The sequence below is a fragment of the Pimephales promelas genome, chromosome 8, assembly GCF_988280905.1.
Source record: "Pimephales promelas chromosome 8, fPimPro1.hap1.1, whole genome shotgun sequence".
In the NCBI taxonomy this organism is placed as follows: domain Eukaryota; kingdom Metazoa; phylum Chordata; class Actinopteri; order Cypriniformes; family Leuciscidae; genus Pimephales; species Pimephales promelas.
The window spans coordinates 7720264-7739580 of NC_142776.1; the positions used below are offsets into that span (position 1 = coordinate 7720264).

A 19317-nucleotide genomic window follows, 5' to 3' on the forward strand; every position below is an offset into this window, starting at 1 on the left:
TTAGGTTTCAAACTGATCCCATTATGCAAGTGTCTCAAAAACGTCAATGTAATATTACTTGTTGTGGGACATTCATAAAGACTGGAAACGTCAGATCAAGTTGGACACATTGCATTGTGGGATACACTAGCAGTGTTGTATAATGAATGGTGTACCGAATATCCAGGTGCATTCCATAATCCACACACTGCACATTATTAAGTATACATACATATTAAATATGGGCATAAGGTTAATTCTCATTCAGTACATACATACCAACACCAAAGCATATACAAACTTGTAGTTATGAAGAGTCATAGGAAGTTTTTTTACTTTAATTGTTTTCCATTTGAAAAAAAAAAAAAGTTGTACAAAAGTAACATCAAATTTTACACGTTTAAAAAGTAATCAAAACGAGGTGCCTTTAATACAACAGAATCAGTATTAGACTACATTAATTGTGGCTATAAACAGCTTGGGGCTGAGGAAAACAAAAACAAAAAAAGAAAAGAAATGGAAGATACATTATGAATGTTACAGGAATAATCTGGAGAGCAATAAGAACAACGATACAAGAAAAAGAAAGTTTATTACACGATTGTTTGACTCTGCCACCTGATGTCTTGTTCGAGTTGCATGTGGGTAGCAGAACAATGAAACCAGAAGATCCTCGAACAAGATCAAGAGGACACGTGGCCGAGAGCGCAAAGACCACTAACATGACATCAAATAAAAATGAAAGCAAAGAGTGAAGACACGTTTGGACGAAGGCCAGCCGAGAGGGAGGAGGATAAAATGGACAGATCATGAGTAAGTCTCCCTCACAGCAGACTGTGTCCTTCTCTTGCTGTCATTCTCACAGAACAGTCTCACCGTAATCACTCACACACACCCGGGCTTCCCGTGTACCATAATTACACAATCACACTCTCTCAAATGATCGTCCCCTGAACATATACATGAGAAAAAGTAAAAACACATGCAACTCCAGCATTTTATACTACAGATTATGATACAAAATAAGGCATTTCTGTGTATGTATTGGTGTATGAGCATGAGTTCATAATGAGCATGTGTCAGTGGAAACTGCAACCACATTTAATGTCATTTTTTGCCTTGTTTGTACAAAAGACTGCTATTGAACATAAATGGATAAGTCATTTTTAAAATATATATATTTATAATATATATATATTTTTTTTTTTATCATATATATATAAAAATTGATAGTGAAAAGCAGACGAGCTGTGAAAGCGGCCGTGATTTTGCTCACTCCATGACCTCACTGGCAGACACAGTGACCAGCTGGAGTGGGAGGTCGGAGTTTGAAAGGAGGTCCTGGGTGCCAGCCTGTTGCAAATTGGTGAGGATAAGAGTGGCTCCACCCCCGGTGATGATGGTGTCCGAGGGGGCGGCAGTGTCTATCTGACCTGCCCCAGTGTTGGAGTTTAGCCCTTTTTTGTTCTGGTGAGTTTTAATGTGTTTGGCCAAATGGTCGCTGCGCATGAAACGTTTCGAGCACTCTGGACACACAAACTTCTTTTCTCCTGAAAAACAAAAATAAAACCGTAAAGCCATGTCTGATATCAACGAGAAACCTCTAGAACTACTACTCAGCCAATTGGCCTTATGCACAGCTGCACTACTTCCTGAACTTAAGCCAGCTCCTTGGGTGCGTTCCATTCGACCGTAAGTGGACTGCGAAGTGGACTTCACAGGGTATTTTGCCATCTTAAGAGAGATTCCAATTCGAAGGGAACGAACATGTTCAGTTTGAAGGGCACTGCAAATGGCATAGGGAATAAGGGAACATTGATACATCACTTCACAGGAAGTCAGTGAAGTCCACTTCAACTGATATACCGTGTTCAGGGAGTAGGGAGCAGTGAACACTTGTGTAGGGACCCTGTCGAATGGAACGCACCTCTTGTTTCCTGTCTGTCAAATTGATTGATTCAGGTGTGCCTGACCTCAGTAGTCATGGCAACAATAATCAGACACACCTGAATTAATCAAGTTTGGCCAATAATAGCAGACAGGAAACAAGGAGCTGGCTTAAGTTCAGGAAGTAGTGCAGCTGTGCATAAAGTCAAAATGTACAGCACGTGTTGGATCAATATAATAGGTCCAAAGAAAACATATGATGTATTTTCAGACCCTGATCTATCCAGTGTGCCCATACCTGTGTGTGTTCTGCGGTGACGCTGGAGTTCGTCGCTGCGGGTGAATCTCTTGCCACAGTAACTCCACGAGCAAATGAAGGGTCTCTCTCCTGAGTGCCAGCGCAAGTGAGCTCGGAGGTGAGACGTCTTACCGTACACCTTACCACACCCGGGGATATGACAAATGTGCTGTTTCTTCTTTCCCATACTTGAACCTCTGAAATTACACACAATTTTTCAAGTGTTGTAAAAAGTTCTATAAAAATGTACACAACCAACGATTTTGGCTGTTGACACCGAACTTGTGCTTCTGCATTGACATGTACATTACCTTCCTCCAGCCTCTTTGCAGTTGGGGCAAGTGCAGGCTACTCTACGTAGTCTTTTTCCCTCTTGGCCGGTCCCCTCCATATCCTCCTCAACCAACCGCACACGCAGATGCGACAAATCATTGGTGTTCAGGGTGGAATTCGGCCAATCATCTGACTCTGGCTCCTCTTTAATTTGAATATCTGCAAAAACAGATAGGGTGAATCTTTTAAAACAGAACCTCCACAAAGTAAAACAACTTTTTTTTTGAAAAAAGTAGACCAACTTAATGATTTCAGTTATTTAATTCATGCATGGTTCCCAAAACTTTGACCAATGAATTTACATGACTTCTTTAGTCATTTATTGCTTCTGAATAATGAATATAAATAGATTCAAAAATCTATTTTAGAGAAAAATACAATTTTTAGAGATAAGCTATATAATTTTTTATATATATATTTATTTACAGAAAAAAAATAATCGATTCAGTCGGTGTATTCCTGAATACCTGTGTGGCTCTCCGTATTCTCATCTTGCTGGTACTGACCAACCGTGACTGTTTGAAGGTTCGGGATCTGCCCCACTGCACCTGTGGCGCCAGTCTGCCCAAGAGAGAGGGTCTGCACTGGTGCAAGGGTAATTTGGGAGGATGCCACCCCACCAGCAGACGGCAGCTGCAGATTCTGCAGGTTCTGAACTCCTTGAACCTGGAAGGTCTGCCACTGGATTTGGCCGGTCGGAGAGACAGTTTGAGCTTGGATCAGAAACGTTCCAGCATTCAATAGCTGCACGCTTTGTAGTGTCTGCGCTGCTCCATCCGCCGTCTGCGCTGATAAGAGCTGGACCACCTGTTCGCCACCAGACGTATGGTTTTGCTGGATGTAAGATGGATCTTGATGCCCGGCTGATACCGCAGTGGCTTGGGTGAGAACTCCAGTCCCGTCTATCGTCTCAGGAAGTGATGTCGTCGTGGAAGAGGTGGTAGTTGGCACAAAGGCATTAGCGTTAGCGTCATTGGCGTTAAGTGGCTCTGTGCATTTGCCGCTTTCACTCTGGTTATCACTGGTTGAGGTGGTGGGACCAGTCATGATGAGCTGGCCATCTGCAGTAATGCTTGTCGCTATGGTCTGAGCACCAGCCAATCCGAGAGACTCGAGATCCATGTTACTTAAGCTATTTATCGGCACCAATGTGATGTTGCCTGGCAGCCCCATCGGCACATTGGCGACAACCTGGCCCTGTGCGCCAAACCCTGAGCCGGCCAATGAGACGGTGGGTATCTGCTGCACATGCCCACTTTGACTCAGTAGGCCCTGAAGGTCATTAGCATTGGTGGCGATGCCTTGCGTTCCATCCGGAAGGATAGCAATGTCAGTGCCAAGGGTGCTTCCGTCTGTGGATGCTGCATAGCTTAGTGTCGCCCCATCCGTCCCCTGCAGCTGAGGGATGACCTGGTACTGCACCCCATTAGCACTGGTGCCATCGACCCCAGCAGTCACAAAAACAGACTGAGTCTGCCCTGCCATAGTCTGTAGTGGCACCACATATTGCCCGTTGCTGCCCAGAAGTCCACCGCTGGGTACCTGCACTACTGATGGCTCATCTTTCACTGAGCTCACAGGCGTTAGAACCTCCCAGCGATCAGAGGAGCCTGTTAACTGGATGGTCGTGAGGTCTGTGGTCTGCTGGGGAGTGGAGATAATACTGTTAAATTAGTACCAACACTTCATTATGAATTTAACCATACACACAGAAATTTCACAACTTTTAGTCTAAAGGTCCATTCACACCAATGGACAACAACGTTTTGTTTATGATAAATGTGTGCTGGAGATGCCTAATGCTTTAAATGCTTGATCTCATCAAGTCAAATGGATTCTAATTGGCTGTCAATAATCTCATTCATCATTCTGAAAATGATTTTCATCCTTGGTGTTAATGGGTCTAAGCAAAGATAAATATATGGCAATAAAAGTCTGTGTGAAAAAAAAAAATCCATTAAAGTAATAAGCCTTAACTATAATCCCCCATGTTATAAAGAGGTTTATGCTGAAAGTACTATAGTATCAGACCTCAGTGAGGATAAAGTTAGTTTTCAAATAATACATTTAGCTTAAATTTACATTAAAAATAGTACTTAAACTCGCAACAAAATGCAAGTGGGCGGCAGACCTTTTCTTCCGTGTTGTGACGTACATCCAAGTGTAATGGATTATCGAAAAAAGAAAAAAAATTTAGAGCAGGAACTTAGTCTGTCCATCAGTATTGGATTTTTACTCTCATATAGTATTAAGATGCGTTTTGGTCAATCAGATCAAAAGTGGATGACAGTAAATGGGGTCTAAAGCATTTTGAGCACATCCACTTTCGACCACTTCCAGAGGTAGTCGAAAACGCATCTGACTTTTGTAGTGTAGAGGCTTATGTGGTCGAATGCGTTTGAACAGCCACAAAAGACTGCCTACTGATTTAAGGCATGCATTATGGAAACTGCACAAGCCAAACGGGATTTAAACATTGTCAGCTGAAGACCCAAGTTTGGTTTGAAGATTTAAAAAAAAAAATCTATTGAGAAGAATGTTCTCTCACCATTTATGATTTCAAACTTGCAACTAATACCCCTTTTCCACCAAAAAAAGAACTGGTTCGGAACTGGTGCTGGTTCAAAGTTGGTTCGGAGTTGGTTCAACTTGCGAACCGCTTCAGAACCCATTTGTTTTTCCACTGACTAGAGCGCCCAGGGAACGACGTTGTTACGTCACTGTGTACGTCGCCATACGTCTTAGCTAGAAATGCTTGCAAATAGGCTACAACATTACTTTCGGATTATCTCTAACTTGTATACCAAGAAAGCTTTAAAAACAATTGAAATATGTAAGTCTTTTAATCTTTTCGTTTGATATGTAATTTTTTCTGATAAGTTATGTACCCCTGTAATTGGGTCTTTTTTTCTTTCCATTTATTTGTTCTATATTGTGACTTTTCTTCTTTGCTTATAATGTCTTCAATAAAAAAATTAAAAACAAAAATAGAAACGCTTGCGTTAACTTCAAGCATAACAATTACAAAGGCGGACTCCATCCTGTTTCTGCAAATGTTTCTCTTGGCTTTGCGATCCTTTATTATGGTCAGAAAAGATGTTTCTAAACCCACCCCAGCTCCCGACGTAAGCATGACGTGGTAAAAGAACGGTTCTAGTCCAGCAAAGAGTTGGTGCCGCTTTGAAACCAGTTCTCCTGGCCGAGAACGGGTTCCTTGGCTGTCGAAACACAAAGAACTGGTTCGCGCGCAGGCACCGGCTCCGAACCGGCTCTCAAAACGCTTTGGTGGAATAGGGGCTTAACAGAGCAAACAGTAAAGCTACTGCACTGTTTTCCCTGTTGTCTCCGGTTGCATTCACATGTAAATTGCGTGAGATTATTTCATCTATTAGATTGAAAGATCTGAAAAAGGCCATACATTTACACACCCATAGACCCTCCCCCCAAAGAAATCGCAAGAGAAGAGGTTGAAAGTGGACAAAAGAGACGGATTAAAAAACACCAAGTGCAAATGGGAATAGGTCTCCCTTGTCTACTTGAGATCAACCAAAACAGATCTTAATACCAGGTGTAGGCCTAAACAGGGCCTGAGATGTGGGTGTTGAACTGAAATGGAGGTGTAAGGGTGGGGTTTATGCAGAGTAAATGATCCTGTACAAGTCACTAGGGAAAAGTCAAACGTTTTCCGTGCAAGCTCAATTTATGGCATTTAAATTAAACATTATAAAAACAAAACAGATTAATTGTTCAGAGAGCGAGCTATAACATGCTTATAAATCATTTTGAATTTCATGCTGCCTTCGATGTTTGAGGGTGTCATTCACGGCTTTGGTTCAGTTGTCCGTTTAATAGAAAACAATAACGTCTTTCAACGGCCGTGCATCTGTCATAAGGCAAATAAATTATCTAATATATTTCATAAGCCAAGTGCACATCATGACAAAAGGTGACAAAGAGCTTCTGTTTGTCAGGTTTGTCACGCAGCCGCTCCAGGGGGAATGGTGGAGCTGTGGAAGATATGTGACAGCCTGGGTAGGGGTGGAGGCTTCTCCCGGTGGAGGGGTCCTCCCCTATCGTGGGGGTGACCCGGGATCACCGCAGGTAAAGCGGGCAAGGCGACGGTGGCGAGTCTGTCCGACCCACAATGGGCGGGTTTAAATGGGTAAGAAAGTGGGTGGCCGTACAAAGCGAAGGCTCACAGGAAGTGTTCGACTTATCCCCTATATTTAAAACGTGTGAACTTCACCAAAACACCACAACACCCCGCAAGACAGCGCCGGGGAAGCGAGAAACCAACAGGGGAATTGCATACCTGGTCCTGGGCGCCGCTGGCTGGCTGCAGAAAGTCGCTCTGACTGCTGTCCACGTCCAAGGCAGCCATTTCCTGCTGTTTCGCTGGCTGTTCTGGGGCTACGGAGACACAGCGAGAGAAGGGAAAAAAAACCTCAAAACAAATTCATGCTCAACGAACTCCCACCTCGAAAAGGCGGAGATTAGCCGCCAAACCGCCTGGAATTTAAACGAATCAGGAGGTTCTTTCTGCTTTCCCGTTGCCTGAGCAACAGTCTTTTCAAATGTTTACTTTGTTAAAGTGAGGCTAGCTGGCTAACGGTTAGCGTCGCTGCTGAGAAAGATTAAACACTGAGCTAGCTCGCTTGGCTAATGGCTCTCCAAACTCACCGGTGGTGCTGTGCTTCGATCGGGCTAAGTGTTACGTACCAGTCATAGCGTGAAAAGGTAAAAAATCGGAGGTTTATCTGTTCATTTAAACTCCCAACATGATTGTTTTAATCAAAGGCGGGCTGTGATCGGAGATTCGGGTCGATTTTTTTTCTTATTTTTGATTGACGGTGCGGGAAACACAAAAGGTGGGGCTTCGGAGATTACCAGTGAAAATTGCGTCACGTAAACGGAAGACCCGCCTTTCTTCTACGACGTGATTGGCTACGTGATTCGACTCCCTGGACACCGAATGGTCAAAGCTTTACGTCTGTCAATTTCACGGCACGAGCGTTTCCTGTTTGTTGTGCGCTAGTTCGCAGATGCGGAGAGAGTCTTTGGAAATAATATAGCTGGAATTGTTCACGTATGGCAGGAAGTTAGTTGCAGCTCTGGTGGCCATTCAACTGAAAGCGCAAGATTGTGAAACGTTTAGTACAGTTGCACAATGCCACATTGTTTTGCGTTCACATTAAAACGAAAGGTTATGTTTGCGACATTTGCTACTAGTTTCGTTTTCTACCATAGTACAGCCCTTATCGCGTGCCTGAGTTTACGTGTCAGTTTACCCACCTGGGTAAACAATGCCTTGCGGGAACAGCTGTGACTCCGGATGTCGGAGCCCAATCTACAATAATCATAAACCGCCTCATGCTGCTTGTCTCTCACTTGTCCTAAATATCCTAAATTTTATATATATATATATATATATACACACACACACAATCAATTCTTTCTTCAAAAATGTTGTCGACTGGATGTCCCCTGTCCAGCAAGACGTTTCCACAGTTTAGTTTACATCCAATAAATAAACATAAAACCCCAGTATAAAGAGCACAAATTTATTGTTCTAATAGACTGTTATAAAATTTGACACCCACATTTCTAAAACCTCTTTTACTCTATAATTTGTAGTATCTAGTATTTGTTAGAATAGATAAATAATGTTACATACAGATAAAGTGCTAATTTGAAAATAAAAACAGGTAAAACAGACAATTCTTATTACAGAGAATTAAAATGTTACTAGTAACAAGTACAATTTATAGGCACTAATAAAACTAGCATAATTGCAAGTCAGAAAAAAAAGATCATAAATCTATAGAGAATTGCCTAAAGTTACAATTATTGTTTACCAATAACAAAAATAAATAGCCACTTGTTCGAGGTATTAATGTTAAAACTGATTGTTTAACAAGTCTATAACAATGCTCTGTATTCCAGTAACATCCAGATCTCTAATCTATGACACATCACTATAAGGATGGACAAACCACCAATGTCAGTATATCTAAACTAAAGGCCATTAAAAAGATAGAGGTAGAAAACTGTAAAACACACGTTCACTCTTTAGTTCAGGTTTCCAGCTGTGCTGCTTCAAGTCATGGATGGTTTGGCATTGACCATCTTTGGTGCTGGGCTCCTCCGTCTGGCATCCCATTTCACATGTTGCGGACTGCCATAATAGAGACAGATTAGTTTCAACATGCATTACTTTTGCAAAGCTCTGATTTTTACACTCACTCATTCACTTCACTCAGTATTGCATCATTATTAGATCGGTTTGTCTTCGGGAACAACCCTAATCTAATCCAGTAAAATAATTCTGGAGGATGACCCACCCACATGTTTTTTTTTTTTTGCTTCTGACACCCATGTGCTAAAGGGCATGTGTAAACCTATTTTTTAATTTGGATAAAATAATAATAATAGGTATGGAAGCTTCTTTCCGCCGCAGAATAAAAAAAAAAATAATAATCTCACAATTCTGACTTTATAACTTGCAACTGCTCACAATTCTGAGAAAAGATGTTATAAAGGTATAAAGTCAGAAAGAATTGCGTGATATAGTCACAACTGTAAAACCGAAAGTCACAATTGCAAGATGCAAAAACTCAAAATTGTGTGAAGAAAGTCAGAATTATGAGACAAAGTCACAATTAAAATGTAAATTGGTGTAAACAAGCTTCCATAAATAGACCTATCTATTAATATAGTATTCCATATATATCAGAGCTTGGTAGACAGATATTTATTATATTTTTAGAAACTATTAGACAGATGATTAATTCATATTATAAATACTGTTGTTAGATTGGCATTAATATTATAAATGTTTTGTTATCAGAATATTATTAAGATTATGTTATTTAATAATTTATCATTTATAGGCTACATGCAAATCCTGTCATACAATTTATGGCATTAACAAAAAATCAGACTGAACAAATTCCCTCGTTAGTTTCAAAATAAAAAGTGCCACAGTCTCCTTTAATAATTATTTTATTGTTGTCTTCGATAAACGGTATCTAAGCTTCAACAACAACGGCTTCTGGATTCATTCATTTTATTTTCATTGAATTAAAATCTTTCAATTTCACCCAAATGCATGCTGCAATTCATCATTACGTTTTGTAAGCTCACCCTAAATTATGAATGCATGTCCTCCTGAGCAACACACAGCTCTGGTCAAAACTGTTGTGGTTAAATAATATACATACCGCCTTTGAAGGGATGGAAAAATCCTCGGGTCTTGGAACCGCATCTTCGCTTAGACGCAAACTGCCTTCAGGAGCAAGGCCGAAGTCCACCTTTCTCCAATTCTCGTAGCTCTCTCGGGAAAAATGCTTGCTACACACAAACAATTTTGATGTGTTAGTAGTTGATGGCCAACCAACCGCCCGCAGCCACAGCATCGCGGGGAAAGGCATGCAACAACCTCGAACTCTTGCACCACGGAAACAAACACCTGCGACCCATGAACTCCTCCCTCGACTACAACGTGATCTTATAGTTTGACATGATCTATGTCATAAGAAATAATTATTATAGAATTGCAATACGCCGATTTCACGCAGCCGCCATTTTGAAATCGAAAGCGAGGCTCCCGAGGGAAGATTGCCGGAACGCTACCAACCTGAAACTGCTGCCACAATTCACACTATTGGATGTTATAATATTTAAAGTCCCCGTGAACCGGAAGTTGCAAACGATTTTTCTCCAGTGCTGTGACGTATTTCCAAGTGAAACGGAATATTGAACAGAGGGCAGGGTTTTACTCTAGCGCTCCTCCTCTCCATCTCTCGCTCATAGCAAACTAACGGTTTGAGGGGAGTGGTTAAGCGTTTCCCCACCCAAACTGTGAAACCTACGTCATCAGAAAAAGAAACCGTTCCAGACCGGAAGTAACTTTTCAGATTTTGATTAAAGATTACTAAGGTAAAACATTTTTTTAATATATATTCACTTGCACGGATTAATTGTTCACCACAAGACTAGTAATATGGGCTAACAAAGTAAATAGGTTCAATTTTGATTTCACGGGGACTTTAATATAGGATAAGTATATAGTTCGTTCCTGCTTCTTTTTTACGTTCTGAATTATGTACAAAAATAATTTAATTTATATATATATATATATATTTCACTGCATATAGTCTGAAGTATGAAAGAAATGTATGTATATTTTTAGAATAACTAATTTTTACATTAAAACACAACAAAAACAACATTCCGACTCTCCTATGATTAAAAGCCATAAAAGCACACTTCCGGTTTTCGTGGAATTTCAAAATGGCGGCTGCCGACGCGTCATCGAAGTACTTTGATTTTTCACATATGCTGCCTTCACGTGCCATCAGAATGATCGTAAATGCAATATTTCATAGTTAAAAATGAACGCCCTCCCCAATCAACATTTGAATATGATGAGATCATAAGACTTCAGAAGTGGGACAATTCCAATAGCACGTGAAGGCTATAGGCTATTAAACACAAAGGAGAAAATAGCAGGGGATCCATAGGGGAACTCAAAATTTACAGAGCAATTCCGGTGTGAGGTGAACCCTAAATAGTTTTCTCCAACAAATGTGCAATATTAGCAATTTCCGCGAAACATTGTTGAAAACCTCCAATTAAACACACCCCGCCCAACAGAAACACGTACACCTCCCCTCATTGCTCTGCCACCAGGATAGCAAACACGTTCTGCAACAGGCAACCACATCAGCTAGCGCACCAGTCTGTCTCGTTACTATATTACATCACCTTGGTTCTGTGAAATGTTTCTCATGTATCAAGCCGAAACAAAACAACCTCAGCGTCCGTTTTCAGGCCTAGCTCTTTAAAGTCTCTTCAGCACTGGAAAGCTTTCCCAATATTAACACAGGTTCTAGCTCTGACTTGGCCGTAAGATTTTTTTTTCCAATTATATTCCTCTGACCTCTTCCTCGTTAGTAATATCTCAGCCATCACTTTTTTTTTCCCAATTATATTCCTCTGACCTCTTCCTCTGTGGTAATCTCATCCATCAATCTTCCTCCTACAAATGTCCCGCTTGCTCATCTCTCTCCTCACCTTATTGCTGATTGGCTACAAGTATTGTGGCGATCGGTCCGATCCAAATGGTGCCCACTGTAGTGACGTCTTGGGTTGAGCTTGACCTAGTCCAGCTCCACCTCTGTGGATTTAATGGGTGGGGGTATAGAGTTATGATAGGGTTTTAGTTGGACCTTCTCCACCCATTACACCCAGATTACACCTAGACTTTATGCTCGCTCCACCCATGCAGTGAGCAGCCTCCCGTCCCATCCACTTTGCGCACACACACAGAACAGTACATCTAGCAAATATTCATTAAATTAGTTTGGTGGTTGATTTAACAGCACAAAAATCAAACCACACATAAATGCTAAAAATTGCATCATCAAATGATTTTCTTTCCTCCCAAATGGTTTCTGTATTGCTTACATCTCTATAAATGAGTTTTGTTTCACCGCAGCCTAATACTATAAATCCCATCTAACATCAATGCAGCACATATCAATATAAATGTGTGAGACGATTAGGAAAGTACCTTGAACAGAAAACACTTTGGTCTGAGGAAGTGTTTTATTAGAACAAACTGCTGTGGGACATGCAGCTTTTGTAAGCAGACCAGCCTTTACGTTTATTTCAGCCATGAGCCAAAATAATAAAATAAAAAATAAACCACTAAGGTGTGATTGCGTTTTAAATGTTCCAAAGCCATAAATGAAGAAACTCAGCAGGTCCAACCAACTGGAATAATGATGACTTCACTTCTTCTTGGGCTGATTAGGTGTGTTGAATTTGAAGAAGATGATGTCACCATCTTCCACAACGTAGTTCCGTCCCTGTTGTCTGTATTTCCCTGCAGCCTGCAAGTATTCGACACATTATTAGTTTTCAACCTTTAACAATCCATTCTATTTTCTATTATCTTTTTAAGATCTTACTTTAGCAGCGTTTTCACTGCCTTCCTCCTTAAAGTCTGTAAATTTCATGACTTCAGCCATAATGAAGCCTTTCTCAAAGTCTGTGTGGATCTTTCCAGCTGCTTGCGGGGCCTTGGTGCCTTTCTGTAAGGTGTTTCAGAGGTGCATCAGAAATGCACATATCACATGTAAAAATGTGTCCGTGAACATGTGCTTTGCTCACCCTGATGGTCCATGCACGGACTTCGTCAGGTCCTGCTGTGAAGAAGTACTCCAGCTGCAAGGCCGCATACCCAGACTTGATGATCTTTGTCAGGATACTGAAATAAAAACAATTCACAACGTGAAAAACTTCATAGGAAGAATTAATATCACTACTGAAATTCAGCAAGACCAAAAATATGATTGACTTTAGAGCATCAGTTTAGTACAGTTGAAAATGCTTTCTGCATGTGAAAAAATTAGGGCTGTCAAATGATTAATCGCATCCAAAATAAAAGTTTGTGTTTACATAATATATGTGGGTGCACTGTGTATAATTATTTTGTATATATAAATACACACACATTTAAGAAAAAAATTATTTCTTTCTATATACAATATTTATATTTATACATGATAAAAATGATATATAAATCTATATACAGTATATACATGCAAATATTTCTTAAATATATACAAGCATGAGTGTGTTTTTATATATATAAAATAATTATACACTGTGCACCCACATATATTATGTAAACACAAACCTTTATTTGGATGCAATTAATCGCGATTAATCGTTTGACAGCCCTAGAAAAAAAAAATAATTTCTTAAATTCCTGAAAAATTTCGCAAATCCTGACCTCTGCGTTTTGTTTTCCTCACAATATTTCTGTTTCTCTTCATCGGTCATATCCTGATATTTGCACTCAAATCCCCCACTGAACGGGATGACCAGCGCACCTGGATCATGAGCATCAACCCACTCCTTGATCTTCACCAACCTACAAAAGTAAAGACAGCAAATGTTTTACATCAGGGCCCCTAAACTCAAATCACCTGGGGACGAAAGCCAGTTCTCCATCGAGGACCAGCTTAAACTGTTGCAGCACAAATGTTAACAACCATGAATTTGGACTACATAGTTATTTGCTAGTTACATTGAGCGCCTCAACTCTCCATTATATACCAAGCATACTGCTCTACAAGTGTACTGGAGTAATGACACCTGACCTGAGACTGTTTTACTTGACAATCACATTCTCAATTCAAGATCAAGCAGTAAACCGTGCCATGAAAGGAAAAGTCCATCCAAAAATGAAAATTCTGTCATCATTTTCAATCCTTTACGAGTCATCCAAAAATATTTTTAATGATATTCAGAGGGATTGTCAGGCATGTCTGAAAGTGAGTAACTTTAGTAACTTGTGAATCAGCACTGACGCAAGACGCGAACTGTTTTGACCGATTCAGTTTCGTTTTAGTGTACTGGTTCGACCGGTTCACTAAAAAGAACCAGTTCAAAAGAACGAATACTAGTACTACTAGATAATAGAAGTACTACTTTTAAAAAATGCGGTCAGGAAGCAAGTCGGGTACAATATTTTCTTACTTTTTTGCGGTACGAGTTGCAGGCGGGTTAGTTGAAAACGTCGGTCTGGTGCGGGTTGTTTATACATTGACCCACGCATCACTGGCATTTACACTCATGATGGGGGAGGAGAAAGGTTACCAGATTGTTGCTCTGAATTTCAGTGTCACAAAATTCAGACTTATCGTACATTATGGGATTTTTTTCATTATTTATCATACATCATACAATCAATAATAAAAAAAAAATCCCATAATGCATGATAATTTTCAACTAGAGGACCAATAAAGCCTATGATGGAGTACTTCAATAGCTACAATCAAAGTACTTGCAATTGAAAGAAACGCATGGTAGCCTAAGCGTTTTAGAGGTCCCTGATAGCCTAGCCAGGCTACTATTCATCTTTCTGATCAGTGCATCAAAATACACGCAGGCCAGGGAAACGAAACAAACAACCCCACAAATCTCTTTAATAATAGAAATGCAAATAGGTGTTTTTTTCATGCGGGACGGGAGAGGACACAAATCAATGCATCTCTATTATTGTGCGGGATTAAATTCTCAAAGGTTTGCGGTGCGAGCAGGAATGGACATACATATTACGGGAGCGGGCGGTAGTTAGTCCAAATGACTCTAGTCCAAATGATGTGTAATACCGGCACAGAAAAGGACTCACTAACAGAAGATAAACAGCTAACATGTGATCTCACCATTTATTCTTTTTCCTGATGTAATCTTTCTCTGAGAGGTTTACCAAGTAGATCATTGGCTTGGATGTCAGGAACAGATACTTATTCAAGACCTCAATCTGAAAAACAACAACAAAAAACAGTTTGAGTATAAACAAAAGTTCATCAAGAGCAGGTTTAGGCAGAGTATAGAGTGCTGCATGTATGATATGTTTTTGTAGGCCAACCCAGAAGGCAATATCACCCTTGTTCCCTCTATTAAAGGAGTAGTTCACTTTTAAAAAAAAACTTTTGCTGATAATTTACTCACCCCCATGTCATCCAAGATGTCCACGTCTTTCTTTCTTCAGTCGAAAAGAAATTAAGGTTTTTGATGAAAACATTGCAGGATTTTCTCCATATAATGGACTTCAATGGGAACCAAACGGTTCAAGGTCCAAATGAGAGTTTCAGTGCATCTTCAAAGGGCTTTAAACGACACCAGACGATGAATAAGGGTCTTATAGGACCCTTCGAGTCATGTCTCGAAAAAATATTTGTTCATTTTGATGAACAGGAGAGTCACGAACGTTCATCACAGAACAGAGCAAGGTCAGCATTTGAGCTTATAAAACTTAAACATTTTTATTTTATTTTTTAAATGACCGATCGTTTCGCTAGATAAGACCCTTATTCATCGTCTGGTGTCGTTTAAAGCCCTTTGAAGCTGCACTGAAACTCTCATTTGGACCTTGAACCGTTTGGTTCCCAATGAAGTCCACTATATGGAGAAAAATCCTGGAATGTTTTCATCAAAAACCTTAATTTCTTTTCGACTGAAGAAAGAAAGACATCTGGACATCTTGGATGACATGGGGGTGAGTAAATTATCAGCAAAAGTTTATTTTTTTAAAGTGAACTACTCCTTTAAAAAGCCAATAGGATTTGTCCATTGCAGAAAATAAGTTGTGTGACAAACAAAAGTTTGATTCATTAACCAGAAGTAAAAAAAAATAGCCACATGACTTTAACGTCATCACCATTATACAATCTTAAACTCGGCACTTTAGAGTCTACATCACGGCTCTCAGCCCAGTCCTCTGTTCGTTGATTGGCCGGCTGTTTTCAGGCCGAAGGAAAACTGAGAGATAGATCTCAGACTGAGTACATAAGCGACCTGAAATTGAGCGCAAGTACGAAGTCTGATGTAGTCAGGCTACTAAGCTTCCAACAACTATTTAAATCTTTATTTAAAATTTACATTTTGGAAAGCTTAAGTTAAAATAGATTGCAAAAACACAAATATAAACATAAATGGACAAGTAAGTAGATGAGTATTCCTGTTTGTGATATCCAGATAACCTTTGTAGTCCCATTTAGCCACTTGGCATTAAACTGAAGCTGCAATTGTTTTTTCCTCTCAATGTGATGCATGACTTTAGTGAAACGGCTTCTTGAACAAGAAAAAGGGCAGGAATTTTACCCAGTAAACACATCATCAGAGAAGAGATGCCGCTGCATTTTTTAAAAGGGCACATGAATTAAAAAGATAATAATAATAATAAAGATCTGCAGGGATAAATCGTTTATAATAAATACGGAAATGTTCTATAGAAAACAGAATTGTCTAATCGCTTTTTTCAAGACACAAAAACATTTTATATATAAGTGATGTATTTTATGTCTTGGAATAAAACATAAAAGTATTGAACTTGTGTTAATCACAGACCTTATTTCAGATATTTAACCAACAATCCATTAGAAGTGTAAAAATGCTAACTCATTTCCAGGTTGTAGAACTCATTCCTAAAATAAATGGCAAAAAAGATTTTAACCTCTTTGTCGTTCCAGTCATGGTAAAAACGGACATGTTTCTTTTCATCAATCACCCAGGTCTTTATTTTACACATGATGTCCTGCAAGCAAAGAAAACGAAAAAGAAAATGTCAGTGCATGTCTCTGCAGGCTTTTTTGTTCAAATTAAGAAGCAGGTTTTAATTCTGCAGTGGTCAGATGCATACTGGGATCTATAGTTCACTCACATATTCAGGTTTGAGTTTTTTGTCTCCACCCCTGACAGAGGTTTTCTCCAGCTTATCTATGATTGGCCCAATCATCTCTTCATCCTTCATCCTCAGCTCCTCATGAATGATCTCAATATCCCTAACTGGGTCAACACACCCCTCAACATGGATAATATCTTCATCCTCAAAAGCTCCTGTAAACAAACAGTTACATATACATATCATCCGGTTTTTAATTTGATTGTAATTCATCTCAGATATCAACATGTTAAGGTTTTTATCGAATTATGTCTCTCACCCACACCGTGTCACATTTATTTGCAACTACATGGTAACTTACTTTTACCAGAATTTCATAAAATGCAGTTTGAAGTTGCAATCTACTCACGTGTCATGTGAAAGATGGAATCACAGGCACTGATGTGGGAGAGGAAGGCGTTACCCAAACCCTGGCCTGCATGGGCCCCTTTTACTAAGCCAGCAATATCCACCACATTCAGAAATGCTGGAACCTTACTGGACGGAAAGGTAAAAGAGAAATTAAGATCATGTTGGTGATGTCTAGGAGCAGAATTGTATTATGCAGATGCAGACATGCAGTGAGCACCTGACTGGTTTATGGTACTGGCAGAGGAAGTCATAGCGCTCATCTGGAATGGGCACACGGCTCTCGTTTGGGTCGATGGTGCAAAAGGGAAAATTCTCAGCCGCTGCCTGACTCTTTGTCAGAACATTGAAGAACGTTGACTTTCTGAAACACAAACATATTAACTGAGATAAAGGACGAGGACATGGATCACTGACATGTTGCTATGCATAACAAATGAACAATTTTTTGCTAATATATATATATATATACTGTATATACACAGAGATCAAAGCTCACTATCTAGTATGTACTACATTTGGTTTTAAACTTACTTCTTCACTGTTTAAAAAGTATGTTCTATTATGAAATTGGGTAGCATGAATGAAATCTGGATGTAGAACATCTGCCATGTTGTCACTGCCATTCACAACTCCTCTGTCATGGCTTCATGGGACTGTATAGGAACTTAGGTCATCCAGGTACTGTTTGCCATACTTGCATACTGTTTTTTGCATCCTCTATATAGTATGAAAGTAGGTATATTCAGACACTGCGCCAATTTGCTTCCATTCAAAAACCACTGCCCATCCTGTGCCAGGATTGTGTCATTTTCACAATGGACCAAGATCACGAGTCATAATCCTAATAATTTTACACAATATATAGCAGGTTAACATTAAGCACATTTTTTTAATAAACAAAAATAACAACTGCGCCGAGCATTCACACTTATTCACTCTGACACTATTCCTCCAGCAATGTCATAATAGACACATGCATAAAGCCAAAATGCCAGCTGGAAGATACACGTACCCTACATTTGGTAACCCAACAATTCCAATTTTCAAGGAAGTGCCAAAACGTCCAATCAGGGGGGCTTGTTTTGGTCCATCACCACCCTTCTTTGGAGGCATCTGTGGAGAAAAACATTCATACCCACTTTCACTTTAATACATTACATAATGAACAGAGAAACACAACCTGTCACGCAGCTACCACACCTTTTTAGGAGACATGGTAAAACGTTATCAGTATTCTCTTGCAGTATTACGTATGAAGTATATTTCGCATAATTAAGATGCAGTAGAAGCCACGCAACGTGTAACTTCTTCGCCTGGCTAACTGCAGAAACTAGTTGCCTTTTCACGACAGTTCAGGTCCCAAAATAGCCCCAGCATTGAGTGTAAACTGACCGGCCTGATTCACTGCAAGAGAGGCTAAATATATACCACTCCCTTGACCAGAGAAGACATATCATATCACTGCTTATAAATCCCTGCATCACAGCAAGGTGACAGCCGGGTTGGTAGAGGTAGGGGTTCACACATGACATGTGCATCCACATTATCAATAGCCCTATCCCCGATTCATTACTATGTGTAGCAAGTTAGCATGCCGGTCATACGAAGGGGACAACATGCAAAGAAAACAGGCAATTTAAACAAAAAATAACCACGTTTTAGCGATCTATATATAAATATGATGAAGCCAGCGCTTATATCACCTTGATATCACACTATTTATATAAGCAGATGGGGAATTTCGCTGTGCTCAAATGAACACACGCTGCTCCACACTTCGGCTGACGAAACGCAAAGAATGTGCATACCGGAAGAGTCCTGAATCCTCACATTGTGATTGGTCGAAACCAGTTACGATATAATGACGTTAAAGTATGACGTGTGCAACATTTTGTTTCATTAAAAAACAAAATTAGGGTAATTTAATTTACGATGTTGCAGTTTCTATCTATGTTTAACCAAGACAACGTTTTTTGTTTGTTTGTTTATTCCGAGAAGAAAATGTACCTCATATTTGTAGGCATTGTTAATAAACAAAAGAGCTTATGGAGTTAGAAACTTATTTATCATTACTATTACAGGGAATACAAACAAAGCTGTTAAAACTGCTTTAAAATACATTTAAGATTTACTGTTATTTATTATTATTATTTTGTATTTATTTTATATGCTAATTTTGTGCTTGGGTTTCGTTTTATGGGGACATTCC

The 19317-nt window shown here is 39.7% G+C and overlaps 2 protein-coding genes across 6 annotated transcripts; both read right to left on the minus strand.

The window, feature by feature from the left end:
- Window positions 1–554: 554 nt before the first annotated feature.
- sp3b (Sp3b transcription factor) lies at window positions 555–11934 on the minus strand. 5 transcript variants are annotated; one of them, XM_089133832.1, is made up of 8 exons: window positions 11573–11934; window positions 9718–9847; window positions 8558–8672; window positions 6810–6907; window positions 2965–4141; window positions 2476–2656; window positions 2165–2361; window positions 555–1529 (listed from the first exon to the last, which is right to left on the minus strand). In XM_089133832.1, exons 3-8 carry the CDS (start codon window positions 8655–8657, stop codon window positions 1252–1254), a joined length of 2031 nt encoding a protein of 676 aa, XP_088989958.1. In that variant the 5' UTR covers window positions 8658–8672; window positions 9718–9847; window positions 11573–11934; the 3' UTR covers window positions 555–1251. The 5 variants fall into 5 exon arrangements, with proteins under 5 accessions (XP_088989958.1, XP_039545547.1, XP_088989959.1 ...); XM_039689613.2 differs by lacking the exons at window positions 8558–8672; window positions 9718–9847; window positions 11573–11934 and adding an exon at window positions 7217–7403 and having other exon boundaries at window positions 2965–4138; XM_089133833.1 differs by lacking the exons at window positions 8558–8672; window positions 9718–9847; window positions 11573–11934 and adding an exon at window positions 7178–7403 and having other exon boundaries at window positions 2965–4138.
- A 153-nt stretch (window positions 11935–12087) lies between these two features.
- On the minus strand, window positions 12088–18956 carry ola1 (Obg-like ATPase 1). The gene is made up of 11 exons (XM_039689616.2): window positions 18812–18956; window positions 18121–18221; window positions 17326–17469; window positions 17107–17234; window positions 16737–16912; window positions 16530–16610; window positions 14737–14834; window positions 13299–13439; window positions 12674–12770; window positions 12472–12594; window positions 12088–12393 (listed from the first exon to the last, which is right to left on the minus strand). Exons 2-11 carry the CDS (start codon window positions 18219–18221, stop codon window positions 12292–12294), a joined length of 1191 nt encoding a protein of 396 aa, XP_039545550.2. The 5' UTR covers window positions 18812–18956; the 3' UTR covers window positions 12088–12291.
- Window positions 18957–19317: the final 361 nt, after the last annotated feature.

Coding starts and splice junctions, on each gene's coding strand:
- sp3b (XM_089133832.1), bottom strand. CDS start 8,657: ATGGGATGCCAGACGGAGGAGCCCAGCACCAAAGATGGTCAATGCCAA. Junction 2,657..2,964: donor GAATACGGAGAGCCACACAG/GTATTCAGGAAT, acceptor CTGTTTTTGCAG/ATATTCAAATTAAAGAGGAG. Junction 2,362..2,475: donor TGCAAAGAGGCTGGAGGAAG/GTAATGTACATG, acceptor GTGTAATTTCAG/AGGTTCAAGTATGGGAAAGA.
- ola1 (XM_039689616.2), bottom strand. CDS start 18,221: ATGCCTCCAAAGAAGGGTGGTGATGGACCAAAACAAGCCCCCCTGATT. Junction 16,913..17,106: donor TTCCATCTTTCACATGACAC/GTGAGTAGATTG, acceptor GTTTGTTTACAG/GAGCTTTTGAGGATGAAGAT. Junction 14,835..16,529: donor ATGACTGGAACGACAAAGAG/GTTAAAATCTTT, acceptor GTTGTTTTTCAG/ATTGAGGTCTTGAATAAGTA.